Here is a 26,528-nt window from a genome sequence, read left to right as displayed (position 1 = left end):
GAGAACAGGGCTTCCGCATTCTTAGCAGAAGAGAATGACGGCTCAACACACCCACTCTGGAGGTAGCCAAAACTGACCTTGAACCAACCCCCCGCAACTCGGTGTCAGATTTTGAGCCCATTAGTGACCCCCAACTGAACCCCATCAATTTAATTCATAAGGTCAAGACTACGTAAGACAGCATCCCATAGTCACATACACAGTACATTCTGAATCTATGGGTTGGAAGGACACCCGGTGGGCAAAGCTGGACCCACATTTCAGACCAGGATCAGCAGCTCACTAGCTGTGTGACCTTGGGCAGGTCACTCAACCTCTCTGGGCTTCTGTTTCCTCATGTGTCACTTACACATTGGACCAGATGCTCTTGCTCTCAGGTAACCTGAGTGTCAGGGGACCAAGAGACTGGAAATACATGAGTCTTCAGAAGCACTTCTGGAGGCTGTGCTTGCCCTGGCCTTGCCCTCTTATCCCAATGCACTCTTGCATATTGGGCCCTGTTCTATCACTGACTAGTTGTGTGGTCCTGGGCAACAGGCTTCGTTTTTCTGTGCCGGGTTTTTATTTTCCTCTACAAAACATGGGATTAAGCTGTATCTATGTCAAGTCCCTTCCAGCTCTAGAATTCTACTTATTGGAGAAATCCCTTCCACTGGGGAGTAAAACAGAGGCTCTGAACCACTTCAGCCCCTTTTGTTTTGTTTTTCAGCCCCTTGGTGCAAATCACCAGAAGGAGGACTATAAAAATTCTGCATCAGCTTTGAAAATGGACAGGCCACAGGGGACAAGTGCTTTATAAAATGTCATATATAGTATAAACATTATGTATTTGCTCCTCCAGGAAAGCCAGAACAATCTATTGGTTACACCTGTGACTCAAAATGAAATCTCATCCAGGACCACCAGGCACCTCCCAAAGTTCAAGTCACTGTGCACAGCAGCAGGGTGCATCCCACGACCAGCGTTAAAATCACCTGCAAGAAAAGTGGCCTACTCGCTGGGGCTCTGGGAGATCTACTACCAGTACGGATGCTGAATTCACCCCCTTCCCTTGGCCCAACTCCACACGGAAGGCATCCCAAAAAGAAGCAGAAGACCACAGGTAACAATTCAAAGCCACGGATTGTGTGACCACTTTGCTCTCAGCCTCCTCCCCAAGAAGGAAAGGGCTTGAGACAGAATAACAGTGGACAAGGACACCAGGGTCAAGAAGGACAGTCTCCTTATAAATAAAACTTTCAAACTCACGGCCATTAACACTCACCCGAAATAACTGGACGGGAGCCGACCAGGAAAGGGCATGTTACTAAAACTGGCCCTCCAGCCTCCAAGAGGCTCAGCAGAATGATTCCTGATGTGGGGAGAGGAGGAAGGGAGGTCTGGTTATCGTGCCAATGCACTGGGAGGCACAGTAACTAGGTCACGTTCCCACTCGGGCGTGGACGAAGCCACTCGGCTGCTTGGTGGCACCGGGCAAAGCCGGGTCGTGCTGTCGTTCTCAGCATCTCTCGGGGGAAGCCTGAGGAAGGCACTTCTGGCCACACCCTCCCCGGGGAGCAGTATCGGGACATTTCTCCGTATTCTAAAGAGCCTGTCCCCAGAGCAGCAGCCAGAATGTAGCTAGAGGTCTAAGCACACACCCAGGGCTGACACGGCATGAAACACACATGAAACACGCACGTGGCAGCACCCCTTCCATCCAAAGCCTCAGCTCGCTTCGGAACCACACACTGGAGCTGATGCAACAAATAAAGAGCCCCTTCTCTAGCCAGATGATCTTGCCTCCTCAGCCAGATCCTGCAGAAGGAAACCACACGGACGAGAAGCCCCTTCGGTGAAATGCAGCCACGTCTCCCTGGCATGAAAATCATGCAGACTTAATGAAAATCTTGGCAACTGCATCACAAGCCTCACCTTTCTCGGGCCTCATAATGCATTTTCCTCCAACAACAGAGTTTTCGGGAGAACCCAGGGAGCATGGAAACACACCCCGTTCATGCCAGAGCCTGGGGCTTCCTCAGGCGTGAGGTTCTTCTTTTCACAGCAGACAAACCTCCGCGTTGGCACAGCTTATCTGAAAAATGGTTGGAACCTCTGGCCCTAGGCGATCCCAGAGCCGCTGACATGCCCCCTCGGAAGCCTTGCAAGTGTGTGTGTTTTCACGGTGTATTAATTCAAGAGGCACGTTAGATGAGATGTGTTCTAATTTTTGCATTTAACCTCTGCAGTTAGCGGATTGGCCCCTTTCCTTGGGCCTCTGAAGGGCACACAGCAGAGCACAAGCACAGAGGCTGCCAAAAATGTTTCCTGGGGAAAGAAGGCGCCCCAGAACATCCCAGGGCTTTCTTCTCCTCTGCTTTTACCCAGTTTTACTTGACACCATTTATTTGCAGACAAAGGACCTAGAAGCTGGAGTCTGGGGTAAAAGTGGAAAGTGAGAAAGCTTGTAAGTTTCAAGGCTGACACATGTTAAGATTCTACTGTCACCAGGAGGGCTTAGAAGTCTCCTGTCAATGCGGAGGGGAAAACAACCCAGTGCCCCAAAATAGTCTCCCAAAATATCAGTGAAGCAGCCACTGTCTACAGACATCACTGGAGAGTGCACATCTCCTGAGAATCACTGCTCCAGCCACACAGAGCACTGGCCCCAGGTGAGAGGCTAAGTGGCAGGTGCCAGAAAGGAGGGACGCTCTAGGGAGAAACAGAAAAAGAAATATCTGAGGTTTCTCCTCTCCCACAAGAGGCTCCATTGCCTCACTCACTCAATGAAAGCAACTTGTTATGGGAACGGAGGCGGGGTGAGGGGAGGCAGGTGTGAAAGAGGAGAGATTTTTTTTTTTTGGCCCCCGTGGCACAGCAAGCAGGATCTTAGCTCCCCCACCAGGGATCAAACCCGCGCCCCCTGCAGTGGAAGCGCGGAGTCTTAACTACAGTACCGCCAGGGAAGTCCCAAAAGAGAGATGGTTTTATGGCCCAATTTCTTTTAAATGAATAAAATATTTTAGAACTTACCCTCCAACAGATATACCTGGAATTTACTGAACAATTATTATGACATTGTAAGATAAATGCATGTAACTTTTAGAAAGAGCTTACAATCTATACATATATTTTCTAAGATCTCAGTAAGGTAGCTATTATATATTATGTCTATAACGTGTATATATGTCAAAACATGGAAGAACATTATTATCCTGAGAATGGTAATAATTGTAAAATGAAACATGTGAGGGTAAGGTTATCTTCTTAGTTCCTTCTTATTTCATTAAAGTATTAAACCAGTCTATTATATGTAAGTTGTACATAAAATTTCTTTTTCTGATAACTAATATCTGATTAGTATAGAAAATCTAGGAGGGACTTCCCTGGCGGTCCAGTGGTTAAGACTCCGCACTTCCAATGCAAGGGGTACGGGTTCGATCCCTGATCGGGGAACTAAGATCCCACATGCTGTGCAGCACGCCAAAAATGAAAAAGGAAAAAAATCTAGGAAATACAGCAAGGCAAGAAGAAGAAAATTAAAGTTATTTGTCATTTCCACACCCAAAGATGAGTACTCTCATTATAACTGACGTAGCTACTTCCAGCTCTCTCCCTCTGCATATAATTACAAATGCTCTTCCACAAAATTGGGGTGTTACTTGATAGCTTCTTTTTCACATTAAACAGGATATCTTTCACCCACGCCCTTAAATGATATTCTGCATCGCGAGTTAAGTCTGCAGTGTGTTGCATTCTATCGATGTGCCACAGTTTATTTTGTAAATTCTGTATTATTAAATGAGTTGTTTCCAACTCATTTACTACATGAAATCAATTACTACAGGAAATACTAGTGCATAGATGGATAGATGATAGATAGATAAACAGATTTCTTTTTTGTAAAATCTTTATTGAACTATAATTCACAATTCACCAACTTAAAGTGTACAATCCAATGGTTTTAGAATACTTACAGAATTGCACGATGATCACCTCAATCAATTTGAGAAACTTTTCATCATCCCCCCAAAAAATCCCATGCCCTATGGCAGTCGTTCTCCATATCCCCTCGAGCCCTCCCACCCCTAGTCCTAGGCAACCACTAATCTGCGTTCTGTCTCTACAGATTGGGCTATTCTGGACATTTCACATAAATGGAATCATACAACATGCAGTGTTTTTGTGACTGTCTTCTTTCACTTAGCCTAACGTTTTCAAGGTTCAACCTTATTGTAGCATATATCAATACTTCATTCCTTTTAAATGGCCAAATATTATATCATTGTATGGATATACTACATTTTGTTTACCCATTCATCAGTTGATGAACATTTAGGTTATTTTCTCTTTTTGGCTACTATGAATAATGCTGCTATGAACATTCATGGACAAGTTTTTCTGAGGACACATATTTTCATTTCTCTTGGATATACATCTAGGAGTAGAATTGTTGGCTCATATGGCAACTCTATCTTAACCTTTTAAGGAACTGCTATCCTGTCTTCCAAAGAAGCTGCACCACTTTGCATTCCCACCAGCAGTGTGGGAGGGTCCCAATTTCTCCACATCTTCGCCAACACTTGTTGTCATTTGTCTTTTCATTATAGTCATACTAGTGGGCGTGAAGCAGTATCTCATTGTGGGTTTGATTTGCATTTCCCTGATAGCTAATGATGTTGAGCATCTTTTCATGTGCTTATTGGCCATGTGTATATCTTCTCTGGAGAGGTGTCTATTCAGATCCCTTGCCCATTTTTAACTGAGTTGTCTTAATTATTGAGTTATATTTTAAAACATATTTTAGACAGAAGTCCCTTACCAGATTTGCAAAAAAAATTTCCCATGCTTTGGGTTGTCTTTTCACTGTCTTGATGGTGTCCTTTGAAGCATAAAAGTTTCTAGTTTTGACGAAATGCAATTTATCTATTTTGTTCTTGTTGCCTGTGCTTTGAGGGTCCTAAGAAAACACTGCTTACTCCAAATCGTGAAGATATATGCCTATGTTTCTTTCTAAGTGTTTTACATAGTTTTAGCTCTGATATTTAGGTCATGGATCCATTTTAAGCTAATTTTGTATACAGTATGAGGTAACAATCCAAATTCATTCTTTTGCATGTAGATACCCAGTTATCCCAACACTATTTGTTGAAAAGACTATCCTTTCCCCCATTAAATTGTCTTAGCACCCTTGTCAAAAGTCAATAGACTGTAAATGTGAAGGTTTACTTCTGGACTCTTAATTCTAGTTCATTGATCCAAATATGTCTGTTTTTACGCCAGTACCACACTGTCTTGATTATTGTAGTTTTGTCGTAAATTCTGAAAGCAAGAAATGTGCACACTCCAACTTCATTCTTTTTCAAGATTGTTTTGGCTATTTTAGGTCCTTTGCATTTCCATAGGAATTTTAGGATAAACTTGTCAATTTCTGCACAAAGGGCAGCTGGGATTTTGATAGGTATTGTATTGAATCTGTAGACAAATTTGGGGACTTTGGGGACTTCCCTGGTGGCCCAGTGGTAAAGAATCCGACTTCCAATGCAGGGGATGCACGTTCAATCCCTGGTTGAGGAACTAAGATCCCACATGCTGCAGGGCAAATAAGCCCGAGTGCCACAACTACTGAGCCCGAGTGCTCTACAGCCCGTGCGCCACAACTAGAGAGAAGCCTGCGCACCGCAACAAAAGATCCCACATGCTGCAACCAAGACCCAATGCAGCCAAATAAATAAATATATTTTTTTTTAAATTGGGGGACTTTTGCTACATTAACACTATTAAGTCTTCCAGCCATTAATACAGAATGTCTTTCCATTTATTTATGTCTTCTTTGTTAATTTCTTTTAGTATTTTGTAATTTGCAGCGTATGAGTCTTCCACTTCTTTGGTAAATTTATTCCTATTTTATTCTTTTTGATGCTAAATGGAATTGGTTTCTTAATTTCATTTTCAGATGGTTCATTGCCAGAATGTGGATATACAACTGATTTTTGTATACTGATCTTGTATCCTACAACCATGGTGAACTCATACATTGGTTCTAATTGATTTTTAGTGGATTCCTTAGGATTTGCCCTCTACAAGATCATGTCATCTGCAAATAAAGACAGTTTTACCTCTTCCTTTACAATCTGGATGCCTTTTATTTCTTTTTCTTGCCTAACTGTCCTGGCTAGAACCTCCAGTACAACGTTAAGTAGAAGTGGCAAGAACAAACATCCTTGCCTTGTTCCTGATCTGAGGGGAAAGCTTTCATTCTCTCACCATTAAGTATGATGTTAGCTCTGAGAGTATAATTCCTAACTGTATTTGTCGTGCAAAGATAAAAAGGCTAATTCAGTATAACACTGGTTCATAAGAGATCCTAAATACAACCATTTCCTAATATGCAACATCTTCAAACTTTTTCCCTAAACCAATTTCAACATTCTTTGCACTTGCACTAGGTAGGAAAAGCACAGTGACATGTTAAAGAAAATCTCAAGTAATTCTCAAGTTCAAGAAGACTTGAAATGGACAGATTTAATGAAATTCAATGCCTGTGTCTGGTGAAATAAACACCTGCTAATATAAAGCCCAAGCAGTGGGCATGAAGTTAAAGTCAATTTGACGTTTCCCTGAGTTGTCAGCTACTCAATTCCCTGCAGAAAAGAAGACTTTATTCTGAGCATGTTCTGAAATTCTGTGTCAATTTCCCTGCTTGAATGTTCCCTGAGTTCTCTGCTGCTCACCAAAATTAGTTCTACCACAAAAGGCTAAAAAAAAACATTTGGAAAGATCTATTCTAACTGTATTTAAATCTGTAAATCCTAAAACAAAGAGGGATTTGACAGTTACTTAATTTGATCATTTAGTCATACCAAATACTTCAGATTAAAAACTACACCCTGAAACCTGGATTATCCAGTTTGACCCCTAAACAAATTGTATGAGAGCAACATCTTCGTTAGCCAGGACACGTAGACAGAGGTACAGGGGGAAACATCTGGACTTCAAAAGACCTGGCCTCAAATCCCAGATCTTTCCATTCTTAGCTGTGCATCCTTGGGCAAGATACTTATCCTCTCTGTGCCAACTGTTAAAAAAAATTTAAGGATAAAAACTCCTTCCTTGCAGGGAGGCTGTGAAGATTACGTATTACTCATAAAGTGCCTGGAACACAGTTCGTGCTATTATTACTAGTCGTAGTAGAAGTATTTCTTAACTAAACTGTTCAGGAAATGGAGTAGTCTGGTCCATTATAATTTCCGGTTTTCAAACTTGTGTGGCTGAAAACCCTTCTCAACAATATTAGTATTGTTCATCTCTCTGTATTACTGTAGACAGACAGGTACATCTTCCATTTCATTTCTGATACTATGTCAGTGACCAAAAAGTGTCAGGCTCATCCACAAGCAGTTCAGACACTGGTATAAATGAACGAGATACACACCATAAGGCTGCGATGTGCACGATCATTGCACAGTCTTATAGAGACAGAAGGCACAGGACACTGGGCTGGCTATACAGTGAGTGACCCGGCACACATCCTAAAGCGTGGTTTTCATTAATACATTCCAAATATGAGCTTAGGCAACTGTTGTTTGCCTGTTTTCCTTAAAAGGGGAGCAGAGGAAAAGAGGCAATGAACTGAAAGCTTTCCTCTTACCTTGTATCCCCCCAAAAGGCCACGTCTACACTCTGGAAACTAATCAGCGATGGCACTGCCAAACCCCTCCTTCTCCCACGTTAGCATCCTCCCAACCCCGGCTAATTGGCACATCTGAAACTGTCCAATCAGTGAGCTAATGAGGACGTACCAGCACCGTGAAGGGGAAGCCAGGCTGCTCCTGGACACCACACCACGAGCTTCAGAAAACTCCGGCTGAGATTCTAATCAATTTGGAGAGGTTTGCTCTGTCTTCTTTGAAAGCTGGAGAATGAGTCTAGACAGTGTATTTTTCTAGCTGTGAAAATTGTACACACCGGGCTTCCCTGGTGGCACAGTGGTTAAGAATCCGCCTGCCAATTCAGGGGACACGGGTTCGAGCCCTGGTCTGGGAAGATCCCACAACTAAGCAACTAGCCCATGAGCCACAACTACTGAGCCTGCGCTCTAGAGCCCGCGAGCCACAACTGCTGAGCCCGCAACCCACAACTACTGAAGCCCACGCACCTAGAGCCCGTGCTCCGCAACGAGAAGCCACCGCAATGAGAAGCCTGTGCACTGCAACAAAGAGTAGCCCCCGCTCGCCGCAACTAGAGAAAGCCCGTGCGCAGCAAGGAAGACCCAATGCAGCCAATAAATACATAAATAAATAAAATTTTTTAAAAAAGAAAATTGTAGGCACCTGACAACAGTTCCTGTCTCAAAAAGCTTAGCATGTTAGCAAGCAGGGGAAAAAAACAAGGGGGAGGGGCTCTGTCCACTGGGCGGCAGTTATTAAGAGAAGAACTAAACCCAGGTACCCAGCTTGTACTCATTCCACAATCACAGCCAGGACACCTCCCATGGTCCAGGCGCTGGGCTTAGCTGAGCCACGAAGACAACACAAAACAATTAAGCCAACATAAAATGCCTACCATATGCAAACAGCAGGCAGGCACGTGCACACACACACACACACACACACACACACACACACACACACACACACACGTGTGCATGCTCGGACGCAGGGCCGTCTCGTAATTAGCAAAGTCAGCCAGAGAAAACCATTCATCAACAACTAAAAATCATCAGGCAACGAGAGAAATAAATCCAACAATAATCTGGCAGATAGCGGCTCCTCCTCCACATGGTCTCCTGAAATAAAAGTGGTCCCTTCAAAGCACACAGCCAGGCTGAAGGCCACGTGGTCATAAAGCACAGAAAACTACACCCAGTCCCCAGTGCACTCCTTCCTCACCTGTGTCCCGCAGCTCTTGACAGGAAGAACTGGTGTTGAATGAGCACTTACTCTGTAGCAGGTGCTGGCTAAAGACTTTATAATATATGTCAGTGCACTTAATTCTCACCACAGCCAGAGACAGGGTCCCCAACTACTACACTCCTGGGCCTCCCTGAGATCTGGATAACGAATCACAAGTAGGACAAGAAGAAGGAACACTGAGGTCCTTTTTATTCATTTCACAGGAGAACGTACATGTATTTCTGTCCCCTAAATTAGTTGAGCATCTGGAATCCCAATGCAACCTTGCAAAGAGCCCCAATGTGCAATGCACAAAAGCTCTGGGAGTTGGCACTGACCCAGCCACCTTGCGCGGTGTGGCCCTGGAGAAGGCCCCCAGCTGACCCAGGCCTCTGCTTTCTCAGCCTGATCAAAGAACCAGATGTTCACCAGGCCCTCTCCAGAGTCAACGTGCTGAAGCTTGAAAATCTAAGATGTCCTCGAATCTGCTCACGGCCACATGAGTGAGGACTGCAGGACACAGCCCTGGGCTGGGCCTGGTTGCCAGAGGGACGGGGTGACATGATCCACAATAAAACCTGATGTTGTTCTAGTTCTTCTGATCTGCCATTGAAGAAATGCTACCCCAGACCTCTCCTTGAAGTGTTCAGATTTTCATCACATTTGGCCAAGTCCAGCTGTGCGCACGCCAGGAAGGGGGCGGCGTTAGCTCTGTGACTCCGTAAGTCGCCGATCCCATTGTCAGGGCTCCATGTATATACAAACCTGACCTTCTTTTACAATGACTTTAAAGGCACAGCGGGTTCTTTTCACTTCCACCTCCTTTTTATTTCTTTAAGTCTAATGGGAAAAGGAAGGCTTTCAACAAAATCTAAATGGATGAAATTCATAAGATGCACCAGCGACTTCACACAGGTAGTACCTAGTATTGTTTCCACCGGAACCTCTAACCACTCATTTTAACCCCAAAGAGATGGATTAATGCCCAACTAGCCAATTATATCACTACTGACTATGTGAGCCTTCAATGGGTTGAGAAATGCTCTTTTAAAGTATGTTGATCCGGGTGCAAAAATCAATCCACGTTATAAGGGCAGCAATCACACGAGAGCAGATGTGCCATTATCTTACCTGCTTCTAAAAGGAAGGATTCTTTGGCCTCCTTTCTGTTGTCAAACTGAATCATTATTACATAAAAGAGGCGACAAGTGTGACTGAAACCCTGAAGCATCATGAACCGTTAGCTCATATTTGAAATCATGTATCCACTTAATCAGAAGCTGAAGCAGTATCACAGTCCGTGCTCTGCAGGATTCAAACCCGAGGAAGAAGAGGTTCATCTGAAACCCTGCAATCAGAGCTGCCCCCTTCCTCTTGACCCCGTTCCCGTCCCACTCCCTGCTACAGTTATGCAGGCCAAACACACTTATTAACACGTCCACCTTCTCCCATCATGCCTTGCAACCAAAGCCCTAAGACCCTGAAGGTCTTACATCAGAGAAAACCCACAGGAGCAAATGCCTCCCTTTTTCCAGTTCTGAGGAATCATGTAGCAAATATCATGAAAGAGTCCCTTCTAATTTCTCCTTGAGGAGAGAAGTGATGGTGACTTTTTCATTTTGGTCTTTTGCTTTTGTTTTTTAGTTTTTTATTTTGTATTGGAGTAGAGTTGATTTACAATGTTGTGTTAGTTTCAGGTGTACAGCGAAGTGATTCAGTTACAAATACAGATATATCCATTCTTTTTCAGATTTTTTCCCCCATGTAAGTCATTACATAATATTGAGCAGAGTACCCTGTGCTATACAGAAGGTCCTTGTTGATTATGTATTTTATAGATCATAGTGTGTATATGTGCCTTTTTCATTTTGTATCCATAGGGCCTGTAATATAGTAGGGTGGTGTAGTAGGGTGTGTATACACACACACACACACACACACACACACATATATATACAAGGAGCTGCAGTCTCAATTTGATACTCCTAATAGTATTTCTGGCTACTCTTTGACTTAGCAATTGCCAGGAAACTTATCAATCCCTGCCTTTCATATGCAGGGAACGACATCTCAAAATGACACCCCCTTTTTTCAAGTCCTCCTAAAGGATTCATGCCGATCCACCTACTTGATGACCCATTTTTTTGAACAATCTCTAACTGGGAGTTAGAGGTATCATATTTGGCCATGAATCAGAGTGGCAAAAACTGGCCCCCAATGAAGCGATGTCGGCTACCATTTACTGAGCATTTGGTATATACCAGACACTATGCAAATAAAAAAAAATGTACATGAGTCATCTCACCAAAACCTCCAAGCAATCCTATGCAGTGTGGGCCATTATTATCCCCATTTTATGAATTACAAATAGAGGCTCAGCACTACACACACACATAGCTGGTGAGGAGGTGAGCTGGGCAAAGAATGCTGCCTCCCCATCCACAGACCACGACCTACTTATAAGATCCCTAATAATACCAAGAAAGCCAGCAGGCCACAACATTCTAGGAGCACCTCGAATTTTTGCAAAGTAGTGCCTCAGAGATTTTTTTAATACTAAAAAAATGTATGCCCATACACGGGTAGTGTTCATTACCCAAGATACCACAATACAAGAGTTTCCCAAGAATCCAATGAACTTGAGTATTTGATAAACCTTAACAACTAGCCCTAAGAAAATTTTAATCAGTCAGTAAAAGACCTTTGATATTAGGCCGAAAGGAGTGGAGAGGCAAGTTTTATTATTAAAAGGGATCAGACCAGTTATGTAATTTGCAGAACCCGGCACAAAATCAAAATGGTGGGGGGGGAATCCTTGTTCAAAAAATATTAAGAATTTCAAGACAGCGGGAAAAGCTCATTAAACGAAGCCTGGGGCCCTCTGAGCGCAGGGCCCCGTGTGACTATGAAGCTTGCACACCCAGGATGCTGGCCCCAGGAGGGGTGGGCGTCCAGGGCCCCAGAGGTCACTCTGGACTCCAAAGGAATGAGGCCAAAAGGACTATGAACTGGTCTGTGAGCTCAGCTACATGTGTCAGACGCTTTCTCCAAAATTAACCACATGTAAAATCAGAATCTCAAATTGGAATGTTAAACAGTTTGGCTCCTAATACCTCTGGATGTGAACTCAGTACAAGATCCAGTGTTAACTGCTTCTTATGCTAAGAAGTTGCCTGTGACAGCAGGAAAAGGTCATCTTGCATAAAAATCATTAGAGAAACAGATTTTAAAACATAACCTGAAAAGAAACAATGAGTAACGTGGCATACTGTGCTGGTACGTCTTTCTTAACAGAGCAGGTGTTCAACATTTTTAATATTCCTATTGGCTCTCTCCTGGTGTTTTCCAAGTAATGAAAATATAAAGAAACCACGTGAGGTCCATCATATATGATGAGGTCTTTATTGCACAACTAATAGTCATTTTCTTTAATTAACAAGCCCTGAGAAAAAGTAAATCTGCTCTAACACATTTTTGAAAAGCACTTACAATACATTGCAATAAGAAAACAAAGCTAATTATTTCATGTGAGCAGAACATCAACAATAAAAAAAAAAGAAAAAAAACCCTTCAGTGAGGAAAAAAAGCACTGAACTGGGAGTCAAGAATATCTGTCCCCTTGTCACTCAACTGCCACTAAGAACCAGCTCATACAGGAGAGCCTGGGCTAGAATCATACTCCTGTACATGTTTTAGCCATTTGAGAAAATAAACCAGACTTGGTCTGAATTTCTGGCTATCTGCCTGTGTTTTCCACGACCTTTTGCTAATGGATATCTATGCTATAAATGATGTGTATTTTTTTAAGTTCCAAAGCAACATTTTGTTTGCCAGAACCCTGAGGTGAGTGCTCTGGCTTGGCTTGGTTTTGTTTGTTTCTTTTTGGCAAATAGTCTGATTTAAAATCTCAGGGTTCTCTCGATGTTTTCAATATGATTTTCTTCATTTTGCCAGTACGGAAATAGCCACGTGATAACAAAATCTATCCTCAGCCTGTAACATTGTGAATGAGGCCCATTTCTCTCTCAGCAGAGAGGTTTCTTTTTTTTTTTTAAGTTTTTTTTTTTTTTTTTTGATGTGGACCATTTTTAAAGTCTTTACTGAATTTGTTACAATATTGCTTCTGTTTTATGTTTGGTTTTTTGGCCCAGAGGCATGTGGGGTCTTAGCTCCCTGACCAGGGGTCAAACCTGCACACCCCCTGCATTGGAAGGCAAAGTCTTAACCACTGGACCTCCAGGGAAGACTCCAGCACAGAGGTTTCTGACGAGCCTGAGCCAGGGCACGAATTCCAAGTGGCAGTGTCCTCACCCACACACTGAACATAATACTACTTCCAGGCTCCAAGCTCCAAAGCAAGGCTCTGATGGGCCCGAGGAGAAGGGTGGCCGTGGTGACATTCTGGAGACTCAGTGACAATGGTCATAACACACAAGGACACAAGTCTCCCTGTCAGAGCCCCCAGGACCATGCCAGGACACACCCTGGAGACGCCTGCTTCACCTCAGTCAGCACAGCTGTGAGCTGGGCACAGCCTTCCAGAAGCTTCTTCAGACAGATCTAGGTCCAAATCGCTGTCCTGTGACTTATGAATCACGTGCCCTGGGACCAGTAAGCTCTCCTCAACTATCAAACAGTACTTAATTCACAGGGTTATTGACGGATTAAATGACCCTTCAAGTGACCAAGCGGCCAGTGAAAGACCTCAGACCTGGAAGATATTCAAATATTGGTAGCCATTATTAGGCTTTTTCAAGCCACCTCCACACCTTCCCAGGGACACCAGCGACCTCCTCAGAAAATAGGTTGGCAAAAGAAACACTGCACATTTTTGCACTCAGGAGGTTTGGCCCAGGTACTGAGAGCAAGGAAAACTTTTACCTCCAAGTCAATGAATCTGGGACTTTGAGACAAAGAGTTTGTTTAATTTTGAAGGAAAGAACATCAGGAAAGACTACTGTACGTGCCCAGAAATTTCTCATCCCCTCGTCAGTTCTACAGACATCACACCTTCAGAAGAAAAACAGCACAGTTGCTAACTACCCCTTGGATCGCCCCTGGGTTTGGACACACTAGCATGCAGAAAAAGTCATAAAACTATGAAAGGCCTGATTGCAAAGGAAAAGATGAAAAAAGCCAACTACATATTGCTTCCATGAGTACCTCAAGACTGCAACAAGCCGTGTTTGGGGGGAAATCCCAAGATGGAAAATAATAGAAAGTAGAGATATTTAACAGGATACCACGGGACACAACCAACCGTGGCCACAAAACGAATAGAAGGATGTGATAATCCAAATATCACTTCTATTTAGCTTTGGGCCTTCCTACTGAGGAAGACTCTTTTTTGGAGCCTGACAACCAGTTTTCTTTCTCCGAGCGCAGCCCCATGGCGGCCAAGAGAAAGAGGCTGCCAAAGGGAGGAAGCAAGCAAAGCCCCACAGATTAAAAATTCACCGCAGCTAATCCACCGGGTGGGTAAGCCACACGTGGAAAAGTGGTGACGATCTGAAGATGAAATCCAGAGGGAGAAAATACGGGCAGAATGTTCGGAAGAGCTTATCAGTAACGAAAACATTTAGAAAAGCAAGCTTCCTAAGAGACCATGGAGACAATTTTATTACTTGGGATTTTTAACACTGAACCAAACAAACTCTCCACCTATTACTCAGGGTGCAAGGCATTGTGGGAAACACCCGGGAGGGAAACCACGTGGGTGAGAATGTCCCCAGCGAGCAGCTCGGAGCTGCACCAGCTGGAGAAAATTCTCACAAAGGAACAAACCTGCAACGGCTGACCCTCAATAGTATGATTCTAAGACTGGAAAGAACAGAAGCAGAGAAGTCCAAAGTGGGTTGCTGATGTCTGGGGAAACTTGATGGAAGAGAGCCGACTTAAGTGATCTTAGTGCCTTAAGACCCTGGAAAATCGATGGGGAGCGATGGCAACAGGAGGACCTACACGAGCAGGACACAGAGGTCGGGACAGGTCTAGCATATCTGGAGGACACAGCAGGGACCACTCCTCTCATTTGCCACTGAATCTCCTTGGTACAGCACCAGCCATAAGTGAGAGCTTAACCACCACTGGTTAAATGAATACACGGCTGCCATCTGGGAAATGGGCCACTGGAGAAGCTCTACTAGGAAAACAATTCAGTCACCTGCTCTTATGATTCGTCTCCATCTATTACTTCTGATAAAAATTACTTCCCTTCCCTTGGAAACCCCAAAACACTTTGCCCCATGCTTATGTCACCATGTGCTCTGTTAAGAGTTCAGGGGGGGGACTTCCCTGGTGGCACAGTGGTTAAGAATCCGCCTGCCAATGCAGGGGACACGGGTTCGAGCCCTGGTCCAGGAAGATTCCACACGTCGTGGAGCAACTAAGCCCGTGCACCACAACTACTGAGCCTGCACTCTAGAGCCTGCGAGCCACAACTACTGAGCCCACGTGCCACAACTACTGAAGCCCACGCACCTAGAGCCCGTGCTCCGCAACAAGAGAAGCCACCGCAGTGAGAAGCCCGCGCACGGCAACAAAGAGTAGCCCCCGCTCGCCGCAACTAGAGAAAGCCCGTGTGCAGCAACGAAGACGCAATGAAGCCAAAAATAAATTAATTAATTAATTAATTTTTTTTAAATGGTTAAGATGGTAAATTTTAGGTTATGCATTTTTTTTAACCACAATTTTAAAACACACACGCTCAAATACGAGGTCTTCTAACGCCCAACTGTCAAAGGAGCCAAAAGGGCCCTAAAGACTTAAGAATGGTCAAGATGGTAAATTTTAGGTTATGCATTTTTTTAAACCACAATTTAAAAACACCCACACCCAAATATTAGGTCTTCTATTTCCCAGTTGTCAAAGGAGCCAAGAGGGCCCTAAAAAGTCAACATCGGGTTTTTTTTTACCATGACTAGGACCACAAACTGCATTGACACTGGCCATGCCAACGCAGGCAGAGCGAATCCCAGCAGCATCGTTCCTGTACACGAGGGCCAGATACAGGCTGTCCCCAACTTTTATACAAGGTCTGCCCCCAAAGTTCATTTTCACCTTTTGGGTGTGGTAGTTGTTCAAGGCATATTTTTTAAGGAAAGTGAAATGTCTCATGGGGGTAAGGAGCCCACTCACACCTAGAGAAGCCTTGAGTACCAATGCCAGTGAGGCTGAATTACAGTGTGAATGTCCCAGCCGGGTCCTGGGAGCCGGGGCTGTGCTGCGGGAGGAGGGGAGGGGGGAGGTCACAGAGGCAGTACTGCAGCAGCCTCCCTTTCGGGACCCAGGCCAGTCTAGGACCCAGTTTTGTTTGTTTGTTTGTTTTTGGCCACGTAGCACATGGGATCTTAGTTCCCCAACCAGGGATCGAATCCACGCCCCCTGCAGTGGAAGCGCGGAGTCCTAACCACTGGACCGCCGGGAAGCCCTAGAACCCAGTTTATTTAATCAGTCGGTCGGCCTGGGATCCTTCTCCCAGTTGCCTCACTTGGCCTTCAACTTCCCAGTTTGGAACTCATTTGCACCTCCCCACTCCCCCCCACAAAGCTCCAAAACCACAATTACCTACTTTCCTCCTGTCTTCCAGCCAAACTGCTAGTTCTTGTCAGTTTCACGTGGGAGGAAAAAGTACTTTCTTTAAAATCACTTACATCACAGATGGCTGGTCTCTCAACCTATTTCAAGGCATTTGTATCTTCTAATGTTTTAAGGCAAATTGCGAGCAGCCATTTTTATGAAGGTTAAAGAAATGGGAAGAGCCCTCGGGGGCAGGAGGCAGGGGCCCTGGGGTGTCTGCCCCCCACCCCAATCGTCCCACCAGACCTCTCCACTTAGCACAGCTTCATTTCCTTGTTTTTTCCCACAACACTGTGGGCCTTGGTGGGAGGGGACGGCATCGTGTGCGGGGCAGGCAGGAACGCCACTTGAAAATTGGGGACTGTTCGAGGTTCAATTGAATATGATACCTTTAGGATTCCACTAACAGCCCCGAATCCAAGTTGGCGTAAAAGCAATTTCAGTGACGTGAGCCGTGGTTATAAACGTCAGAGAGGGGGCCTCTCAACCGGTAAAAACGTTGACTCCGTCTAGTTGGGAAGCCTCTTCTTCCCGTGCTCACTGCACTGCAGAGGTACCAATAAACTGTGACCCCAGACCTGGTCAGGCCGTGGAAAGGGTTAACATGGAGAGGTCAAGATGAGGGATTTCACCCGATTCAGACATGAGCTCTCCAACTGTTTTACCTACATCCTGAAACCTGGGAAATTAAACTTCTCCCATCCTCCATCACACAATCCCTGAAAAGGACATTTTTGAGTAAATTGTTACGCACGTTCATGCGGTCTATACCTAGACACGATGCCATTTGTGAAAACTCTAGCATTAAAATAAACTCACTACCTAGAGAATTTAAACTCACAAAAGTCAGTGACGTTTTGGAATACTGTAATCAACAAGTTACTTCAGTCCTCCAAGCCAAACGTTATTTTCAATAAGAAACCAAAGCAGATAAGGCTGAAGCCATTCCCAGAAAGAAGCACGTTTCAGCTGCAAGAAGGGCCACAGCTGCACCAAGATCTAAGTGCTGTTGGTGACAACAGAAACTGCAGTTAGAAGAGCGTCTTGCACAAGCTGATGTAGAGATAGACTGAAGAAAAAAAAACAGCTCGGGTGCAGGGAGAGGTGCAGAGAGACAAAGCTGATGACATAACCCAGGGAGGGGATGAGTCTATGTATGCAGCAAACTAGGTCACTCAACACGCGAGCTGGTCTGGAGGATGTTTGGGGCTGAGGCTCTTGGTGAACACCAGCGCCAGGGGAACCAACCAGCCTCCTGTGGGAAGCACGTGCTGGATGGTGCAATGGACCCCCCAAATCTGGGCAAGTGGCCTCTGAGGAGCAGGGTGTCAGCCCCGCAGGGGCTAAGGAGACAGAAGGAGCATTTCCTGCACACGGATTCACGGCCATGTCCATGCACTAAGGGGTTTCCCCGCGCCCTCATCTAACCTTCATTGCAACCCTTAGATCGGGTGCTAGTGTTATCCTGTTGTGCAGATGAGGGCACAAGGCCAAGAACGGTGACATAATTTGCCCAAAACCTAATAGCTAGGAATCAGTGGACCCAGGATTTGCACCCATGGCCTGGCGACCTCAGATCCTCCGTTCTTAGCAGCTCAGGACTGCGCCCCGCGGAATATCCAGTGAATATTCTTCCCTGGTTGACTGAGGACTTGTTGATGGTTTCTTAAATCAACTTTGGCGGGGGGAGGTTAAGTATGCGCTGTTCTGCATCTCTGCCCCAGGAGCTTCCAGAAATCAATTTCCAACAGACACTGACATGTTCTTCCTCACGGCACTGGCCCTGAATATCCGAGGGTAGCTATCTTCCACCACAGCTGCTGAAGGCAACTAAAACTTGATGGCAGTTGCTGTTTACTCAATCCCAGTTATGTGCCAGGCACCTCATAGATGTCACTGAATCCTTACAGGAATCCCACAAGGCAGCAACTTCCACCTGCATCTTAACTCAGAAAGATGAAGGATGGACATCAAGAGGGATGCAGCCATGAAGGGTGGTGCTCGAGCTGCCTTTCTAGTGCGGTTCATTGCCTCCTGATGCCTCCCCTGCCTGGCCTCAGCCAATAGGCTGTCTTTAGGCTTATCCTCAAGATCCGGTGTTAACCAAGAAATGCATTCCTCCATCTCTGAATCCTGCTGAAATACTAGGAAAAACAGCACGAGACCCACAGCTGACCACTGGAGACAGGGAATGAACTTGGTCTGCCATGGAATGAACCTGGCATGCCATGGAATGAACTTGGCCTGTGGCATCCATTTGGTCTGATTCGAACCTGAAGAATCCACATACTGCATAATAAACATTTTTTAAAATCAAGAAGGATCTAACAGAAAACTAGCCCAAGGAAAAGGTGATCTCCTGCACCACAGGGAGTCAAAGGGAGGTACCCAACGTGAATTGAAAAAGAAGGTAATGCTGGCATGTCTCCCAGGGTCCATGTGTCCTCGCGCATTGGATGGACCATCTTGAGTCAGAAGAGAAACCTGCAACAGCTGACGAGGGCTCCAGGCTTCGTGCTGGCCACCCATAAGCGGTTCGTTCTTCAATTAAAGAAATGTGTTCCCAGGGGCTGTGGGCTCCCTGGCGATTCCTGCAAAATCTCATGAGGATTGGAGGCAATGTGAGGTCCTGGGGTCCACCCTTGCGGGTGTAAGCTGTCCAATAATGTGACAGTGCCCTGCTGGACCAATGCTAAGCCCTCCCAGAGGGGAGAGGAGGAGAAGGAGAGAGACTGAAGGGGATTTACGGAGATTTATTTGGGGAAAGGAAAGATTAAAGGGATTTATGGAGACCCAGCCAAAAAAAAACTCAACAAGTTAACCCCTAAAATCCTCCTCTGAGAGGACAAGAAAGTCCACCTGCCAAGTCTAATTACTGTCCACTCGGTTGCCAAGTTTGAGCCAGAAATTTCTACTTGAGACCTAGTCTTCGTTAGCCCCTCCGGGAACAAGCTCTAAAAAGTGCAATTTCCCAAATCCCACCATACTAATCGGTAGGGCCATGAGGGTTTACCTTTTTTGCAACCAAGAAAAACTTTTGGTTTTTTCTCTCCAAACATAAAACATCCTATCAAAGAAAGAAGTAGCAGGAGTTCGCATGTTTATTATTTTTCACAGAACGTCTGGGCTTTAATTCCCAAATCAAGTGGGAGAGTTGTAGGTTACAGGTGCACCTGTCAAAGTGATCTTCCTGTTGATAATTCTAGAGGCAAAACCCAGCATTTTCACAGAAAGTTAACCAGTTCGTCCAGCTGCTCAAATGTCCAGCCTATCATGACTTCCCCCTGTGACAGAAGAGGAGATATTTCAAAAGCCCATCCCAGACACAAGCTCTTGGAAAGAAAGAGATTAGCCTTAAAATCCAATGGTCCCCTGGGACTTCCCTGGCAGTCCAGTGGTTGAGACTCCATGCTTCCAGAAGGTGTGGAGAATAGGGAACCCTCTTGCACTGTTGGTGGGAATGTAAATTGATACAGACGCTATGGAGAACAGTATGGAGGTTCCTTAAAAAACTAAAAATAGAACTACCATACGACTCAGTGATCCCACTACTGGGCATATACCCTGAGAAAACCATAATTCAAAAAGAGTCATGTACCACAATGTTCACTGCAGCTCTATTTACAATCGCCAGGACATGGAAGCAACCTAAGTGTCCATCGACAGATGAATGGATAAAGAAGATGTGGCACAGATATATACAATGGAATATTACTCAGCCATAAAAAGGAACGAAATTGAGTCATTTGTAGTGAGGTGGATGGACCTAGAGTCTGTCATACAGAGTGAAGTAAGTCAGAAAGAGAAAAACAAATACCGTATGTTAACACATATATTTGGAATCTAAAAAAAAAAAAAAAAGGTTCTGAAGAACCTAGGGGTGGGACAGACATAAAGATGCAGACGTAGAGAATGGACTTGAGGACACGGGGAGGGGGAAGGGTAAGCTGGGACGAAGTGAGAGAGTGCCATGGACATATATATACTACCAAATGTAAAACAGATAGCTAGTGGGAAGCAGCTGCATAGCACAGGGAGATCCGCTCAGTGCCTTGTAACCACCTAGACGGGTGAGATAGGGAGGGTGGGAGACGCAAGAGGGAGGGGATATGGGGTGTATGTATACATATAGCTGATTCACTTTGTTATACAGCAGAAACTAACACAACATTGTAAAGCAATTATACTCCAATAAAGATGTTTAAAAAAAAAAAAGACTCCATGCTACCAATGCAAGGGGTGCAGGTTCAATCCCTGGTGGGGGAACTAATATCCCACGTGCCGCGGCCAAAGATTTTTTAAAATTTTTTTAAAATAAACAAATAAATCCAAGAGTCCCTCACAAGGAGAACCCAGGAGCCCAAAGGATGTTGAGTTTTCCCTCCAAACTCTTTCCAAGAGCTTCCCAGAACATGGACAGCCCTGCTGTGCCCACAGAGCAGGTGCTCAGAAAATCCTTGGAACAAAACTGACCAAAAGCAACAAATGGCATCTTTCTTCCAACCCCAAATCCCTGGCGAATCTCACATCCCACACCCAATCTACCAGCAATTCCTATCGGCTCTCCCTTCCACATGTTTCCAGAATCCAACCACTTCTCATCACCTCCGGAGCGGCGCCCCAGTCCTCCACCACCATTCTCTCTCCCCTGGATGGTTTCCATAGCCTCCGAGCTGGTCTCCCCGCTTCTGCCCTTCAACCCGTCCATTCATTCTCAGTACAGCAACCACAGCCATGATGGAAACACCTGAGTCAGGTCAAGGTACGCCTCTGCTCAAAACAGCCCTTGCTGTTCCCTCCGACGGGAACATTCTACCTTCAGCTATCCCACTGGAGCCTCCAGATCTGTATTCAAATAGCAGCTCTTCAGCCAGGCCCTCCCTGGCTACCCTGCTTCAAGCCACCTTCACCTCCCCCTCCAAAAAATCCCCTTTCCCTGCTTCATTTCTCCCCTAACGTGTACATTAGATAACATACGCTACATTTTCCTGATTCATGTTTTATTTTCTGGCTTCCTCACCAGAACGTGAGCTCCAGGAAAGCAGGCATTTGTGTCTGCTTGTTCGCTGCTGTACTCCCCCCTACTGCGCACCGGTGCCTAGAATATAGCAGGTGTTCGATAGATATTTTTAAATGTACAAGAGGCTGAATTTATATCATGTCTCAAACAAAGGGCTGAGAAATGCAAACTTCTAACCAGTGCCGCAGCTGGGATACCCTCAGGGGGCACTCTGGGGGCTGCCCACTTCTCTGCTCCTTTGGTAATATTCTTTTAAATGCTTTTCACAGACTAAAATTTTGAGTAGTCTCAGAATAAATACTCTTAAGTCGGTCAAACACGCAAATCACCTCAGGTAGCTCTGCGATCTCCCTCTCCCTCCACACCCATGCACACACACCCACTTCCCACAAAACAACAGGTGAGTCTGTGCTCTACCCGGGCTTTCAGATAAATCAATCATCTGTGTCCTCAACAGGTGTACTGATTGAGCAATTTCAGAACAAGGCATGTACGGAAGACACTAGTGGGAAAAGACAGTGCTGGTCCCACAGAAATTTCTATTTATACTCTTCCTAAAGCAGCACCCAGCAGGCACTCATTTCATGAAAAAGCAAAGGCATTGTGCTACTGACATCAAGTGGGTTAACACTTCCTGTCCTGAGCTGTATCACTTTGCTACTAGCCTGGGCATAAAAATGTCCCTCCAAATAGGGCTAAGCTGCTCTAGCTACATACGAAAGCTCCCGAAAAATTATACTGAGTGCCTTCGTTACCCAGACAAGCCAAAAAAATCTTAGGGTTGTAAGGGCACTTGAAAATCATCCCATCTTCCTTGCCCTCCCCCTGATTTTACAGGTGAGGAAGCTAAGACCAGGTCATGTGGAAAAATGACCAAGCAGCCCACAGGCCACACACCCCAGCAGCAGCTGAGTCAGACCTTGAACCCAGGCCCAAGGCCTCCATGGTGCCCGCTCCAGCCCCCCACAAACAGCAATTACTTCAACACAAAACATTCGGTCTGTAAGAAAAGCGTGTATTCATACCCTGCAGAGATGAAGATCTATTTTCCAGGACGTGCCATTTCCATACTCTGGGGGAAGAAATGAGGTATATTGGGAGAATCATTCTGTGTCAACTATCAGGGTCTCCTCTGTTCAGATGCCTTTCATGGCATGGCAATTACAGAAGCCATGAGTCTGGGGTACTTTCTGGACACCACGGTCAAATCTTTCTTCCCATCCGTATCTTTCTCCAAATGGCCTATCTTCACTGTCTTGGTTCAGAAGATGTGGAAAGACACCTACGGTAGAGATGCCTGAACGGCCTCGGCAAACACGCCACAGAAATGTTTACAACTCCTAATTGCTGTTACACACATTTATTTGATCCCACATTAATCTGGCGTGCCAGGCAAGGATCTGAAAACATGGCGTTGATTAATCAACAGTAATTAAGCCTTCCTACCTTGTTCAGAGGGAGGGTTAGGCCCTGGGATTCCCCTTCAAAGGGAGCCACACTGAAGGTCCTAAGTTGAGAGGTTTCTCCTGAGGCCTGACTCAGGTGCATCAGAAAACCCAGGCCCAAACCACACAGTGGGTTCCTTCCCCTATGCTGTCCTTTGCTTCCTCCAGCTCTCTTCCCACCCTTCTGAGCCAGCCTTCACTCCCATTTGGCTCCCACCCTCCAGCAAGGTCCCGCTGACCACACGGTCTAAATGGCTTGACCCTCTGGCCTTCAACAGTAGATAGAGGTTCTGCTCTGCGCAGAAAGGTACCTGGATCAGGCAGCCAGATATCAGATTACAAGGTTTTGCCAAGTGAGTGCTCCTTGAGCCTTCACAGTGCTTTACTTTAAAAGCATTTTAACACTGTGGGCTGACAATCTGGCTCCTGGCAGGGCTTTCCTGCCTTAGGATCCTAAAAGCATATGGTAAAAGTGTGACAAACAAAATGATTGGGACTGCAGAGTACCTTGGAAATGAATCCCAATTGTAACTGTTGACACCCTTGACTGATGCTAGGTTTCACTGCAAACAAGTGTAGAGCCCAAAGCCAAAATCCACACTAACAGAACCAGAAGTGACCTCTATTTAGACTCAGGTCAAGATCTCTGGACTTGGCCCAGGGCAAAACAAGCATCCTGAACTTTGGACCACTTCTAGAAAGTCCAAGAGACAAAAAGGTGTTGATAATCCAAAAGCTTTAACATGTTACATGTTTGGATAAAAGGTTACCCCATAATTATGATTTCTTTACCTTAATATTAAAATTAGCTTTCCAAATACTAAAGTTAGTCAAATTATTATTAACATTTGCTGTTACATAATCCACAGAGGGCCTCAACCCCACATGCATAATCACAAGTTGTTCTGCCTAGATTCGAAAATCAGCTCCATTTAATAAGTAGCTCCTGTTTGGCAGGTCACATAATTTCTCTGTTGCCTCAGTTTTTCCATCTGCCAAGTGGGGATAAAAGTAAATACCCACTTCATCAGGTTAACATGAGACTAAAATGAGTTACTATACCTAAGGCACTTAGAATAACAACTGGTTCTTGGTATTCATTTAATAAAGTCACCTACATTTACTACTGCTACTACTATTATTATCATGCTATTGAGTGAAAACATTTTGATCGTTTTATTGTTTGTGTTTTACTCTTCTAGAACCCCTGCCAGCACTACGGGACCAAAGCGGGAAGCTTCTTTTCAAAGAATTCTTTCCAAGACAGAAAGCAAAGCTTTAGAACCCTAACAGAGACCCATCCCCAAGTTCATGGGGAATGTGGCCAGAGTCCAAGAGGTTGTTCTGCAAGAGCTGTACGGTCTCTCCGACACCATGAGGCAAGTCCCCATCCTGCCCAGAGGTGGAACCACCCGCAGTCATACCCAAACAGCACCTGCCACAGCAGGAGCCACTCAATGAAGCCGCAGCTCATGGGGCTGAGCAGCCCAGCCACGGCAGAGGGGCGGCTGCGGGGCTCTCCAGGGAGCAGGAGGCAGTCAGGGGAGCTGCATTGGTCTGCTTGGAGGCTGCAGGCAGAGGGACCAGCTCGAGGGGCTCAGGTGGGGATGCACCTGGCAAAGGAACACATTCTCTCACGATGGGACTCCACTCTCTCCCGTCCCCTCATCCGAGACCATATCATCGGTCTCAGGATGACCAGCAAGCACACACTTCTTCTTTCTCGGCAACTTAAGCATCTCAGAGTCACTACCCCAAACCCAAATAAACCTCAACGATAATTTTCTAAATTTCTGGACAAACCTCAGCCCTTAACAGGCCATGCTAAGAGGCAGCCCCAAGCCCCTCTCTATGAAAAGGCTAAGTCCTTTCTGCTTTCTTTCCAACAGATAGAAAGTCTACACCCACAGGTAGACTGCGTTCCTGAAGCGAGCACAACGGCTGGGAGACCCTGTTCTCATCCTCGGCAAGTGTGCGTCCCCAGGACCAGAAGCATGGCGGGCATGCTACCGTCACAACCTGGGCTCTGGGGGACCACTGCAGACATGGGGCTGGGGGAGGGAAAGTGACCAAACAACTCAGTGGACCCTGAGTATGGGACAGAAAACAATCTGGGTTTGAAAATGTGGTCCTGGAAAAGCAAACCAACCACAATAACAAGCAAAGGAGCTTTAAGGGAAACAGGAGAGAAAAGCACACTGATTTCTCTTATGAAACACCTCCTCTATCTCTTCCCAGCCTAATAAACACCTCCATGAACCCCTGCAAAACGTTCGGTTCATACAGCACGTATGTGTATGAATATATATGCTGACAGATACCGAGCACATGAGGGGAGAAAATAACTCCAATTTCAGACTCTTCCAGCAGCGCCCGATTCTCTTTCACTATCAGCCTCCCTACCTATTCTGAGGCACTCCACACAAAACAAACAAAAACCAACTCCTGGGCAGAAAGAGAACAGCAGCTGAACGGAGCAGCACACGCTCGGAGCTTTCCTGCCACGGACTTGTGGTTATTCCTGCTTTCTTGAGACTCTGCCACCAGCCTCGGACTACACACAGCCCTAGAGAGAAACCGCCGGTACAGCGACCCTCGCAGACCACCCCCCCTTGGCGACCCGCACCCCAGCGTGTGCTGCCGAGCCTGGTGAAATGGACAGACGCTCAGGTAAGGCTCTGCCCACACGTGACCCTGAACACTGCGAAATTCCTCCCTTCCTTAATCGCGCGGCCATCCAAAGTCTTGCCTACACCTAGTACGTTAAGATGTCAATTCTATAAGAATACATAACGGAAGAACAGAAATGGGAATGCCTGGAGCCCGATTTTCTCGTGACCACGTCTCTCGCGGACACGGTGCGCCGATGCAAACGGTGAGTAGACGCACGCAGCCAGTAAATAGGAATATCCACCATGCTCAGCCCACAGTCACGCGTGGGGAGAAGTCGAGAAGGCGGCGGTGCCAGGGAAGTGAAAAGTCGCCCGCCTGCGACTGACCCCGAAAGCCCAGAGCCTCCCCCGCCCAGGAGCGGCTCCCACCCGGGCCCGCGGGGCGCAGACCCACGCGGCCGGCACGCAGGGGGCACGCAGAGCCGAGAACCGGACAATGAGGACGCGGCGACCCGCCGGTTCCTACCGCGGTGGCGGCGGCGGTGGCAGCGGGAGCCACCTCTGCAACCGTGGCCGCTGCCACCTCCACCCTCTACTCCCCGGTCCCCACTTACGTTCCGAGGGTCTCCTTAAACTCGAAGATTTTCTTGATGTCTTCAGCTTGCTTTTTCCAGGAGGAGCTGCTCTCGCCGTTCTCCCGGGCCATGGCAGACGAGGGCGGCGTGCGCAGAGGGCAGCGAGGCGGAGCGGCCGGGGGCGCGGGGGGGCCGGGGTGGGCGCACGAGGAGGGGGCGCCCGAGCGCGAGGGCGCGGGGGCGCGGGCGCAGCGGGGGCGCCGGCGGCTGCGAGCCGGTCCCGTAGGGCTGGGCGGGCGGCGCGGGGATGCTCGGCGCGGGAGCCGGAGGAGACTTTGTGCTGCGGCAGAGCTTCCTCTTCTGCAGTTTCCTCTTTCACTCTCGCCGCCGCCGCGGTCCCTCCCTGGCTCTTATTTCTGCGCGTC

At 46.2% G+C, this 26,528-nt stretch overlaps 1 protein-coding gene across 4 annotated transcripts in view; it reads right to left on the bottom strand.

Moving 5' to 3' along the window:
- Nucleotides 1-26,294, bottom strand: part of CAMK1D (calcium/calmodulin dependent protein kinase ID) — a 409,414-nt gene extending 383,120 nt beyond the window's left edge. For 3 of the 4 annotated variants that reach the window (XM_068560283.1, XM_068560301.1, XM_068560309.1), the window contains exon 1: nt 26,143-26,294. In XM_068560283.1, coding sequence (XP_068416384.1) covers nt 26,143-26,234 — 92 coding nt within the window. In that variant the 5' untranslated portion in view covers nt 26,235-26,294. Of the gene's footprint in view, nt 1-1,264; nt 1,309-26,142 lie in introns of those variants that run through there. The other variant, XM_068560292.1, reaches the window with a different exon arrangement.
- Nucleotides 26,295-26,528: the final 234 nt, after the last annotated feature.

This window comes from Eschrichtius robustus, chromosome 1 (genome assembly GCF_028021215.1).
Source record: "Eschrichtius robustus isolate mEscRob2 chromosome 1, mEscRob2.pri, whole genome shotgun sequence".
Lineage (NCBI taxonomy): Eukaryota > Metazoa > Chordata > Mammalia > Artiodactyla > Eschrichtiidae > Eschrichtius > Eschrichtius robustus.
This window is presented reverse-complemented; position numbering and strand designations above follow the sequence as displayed.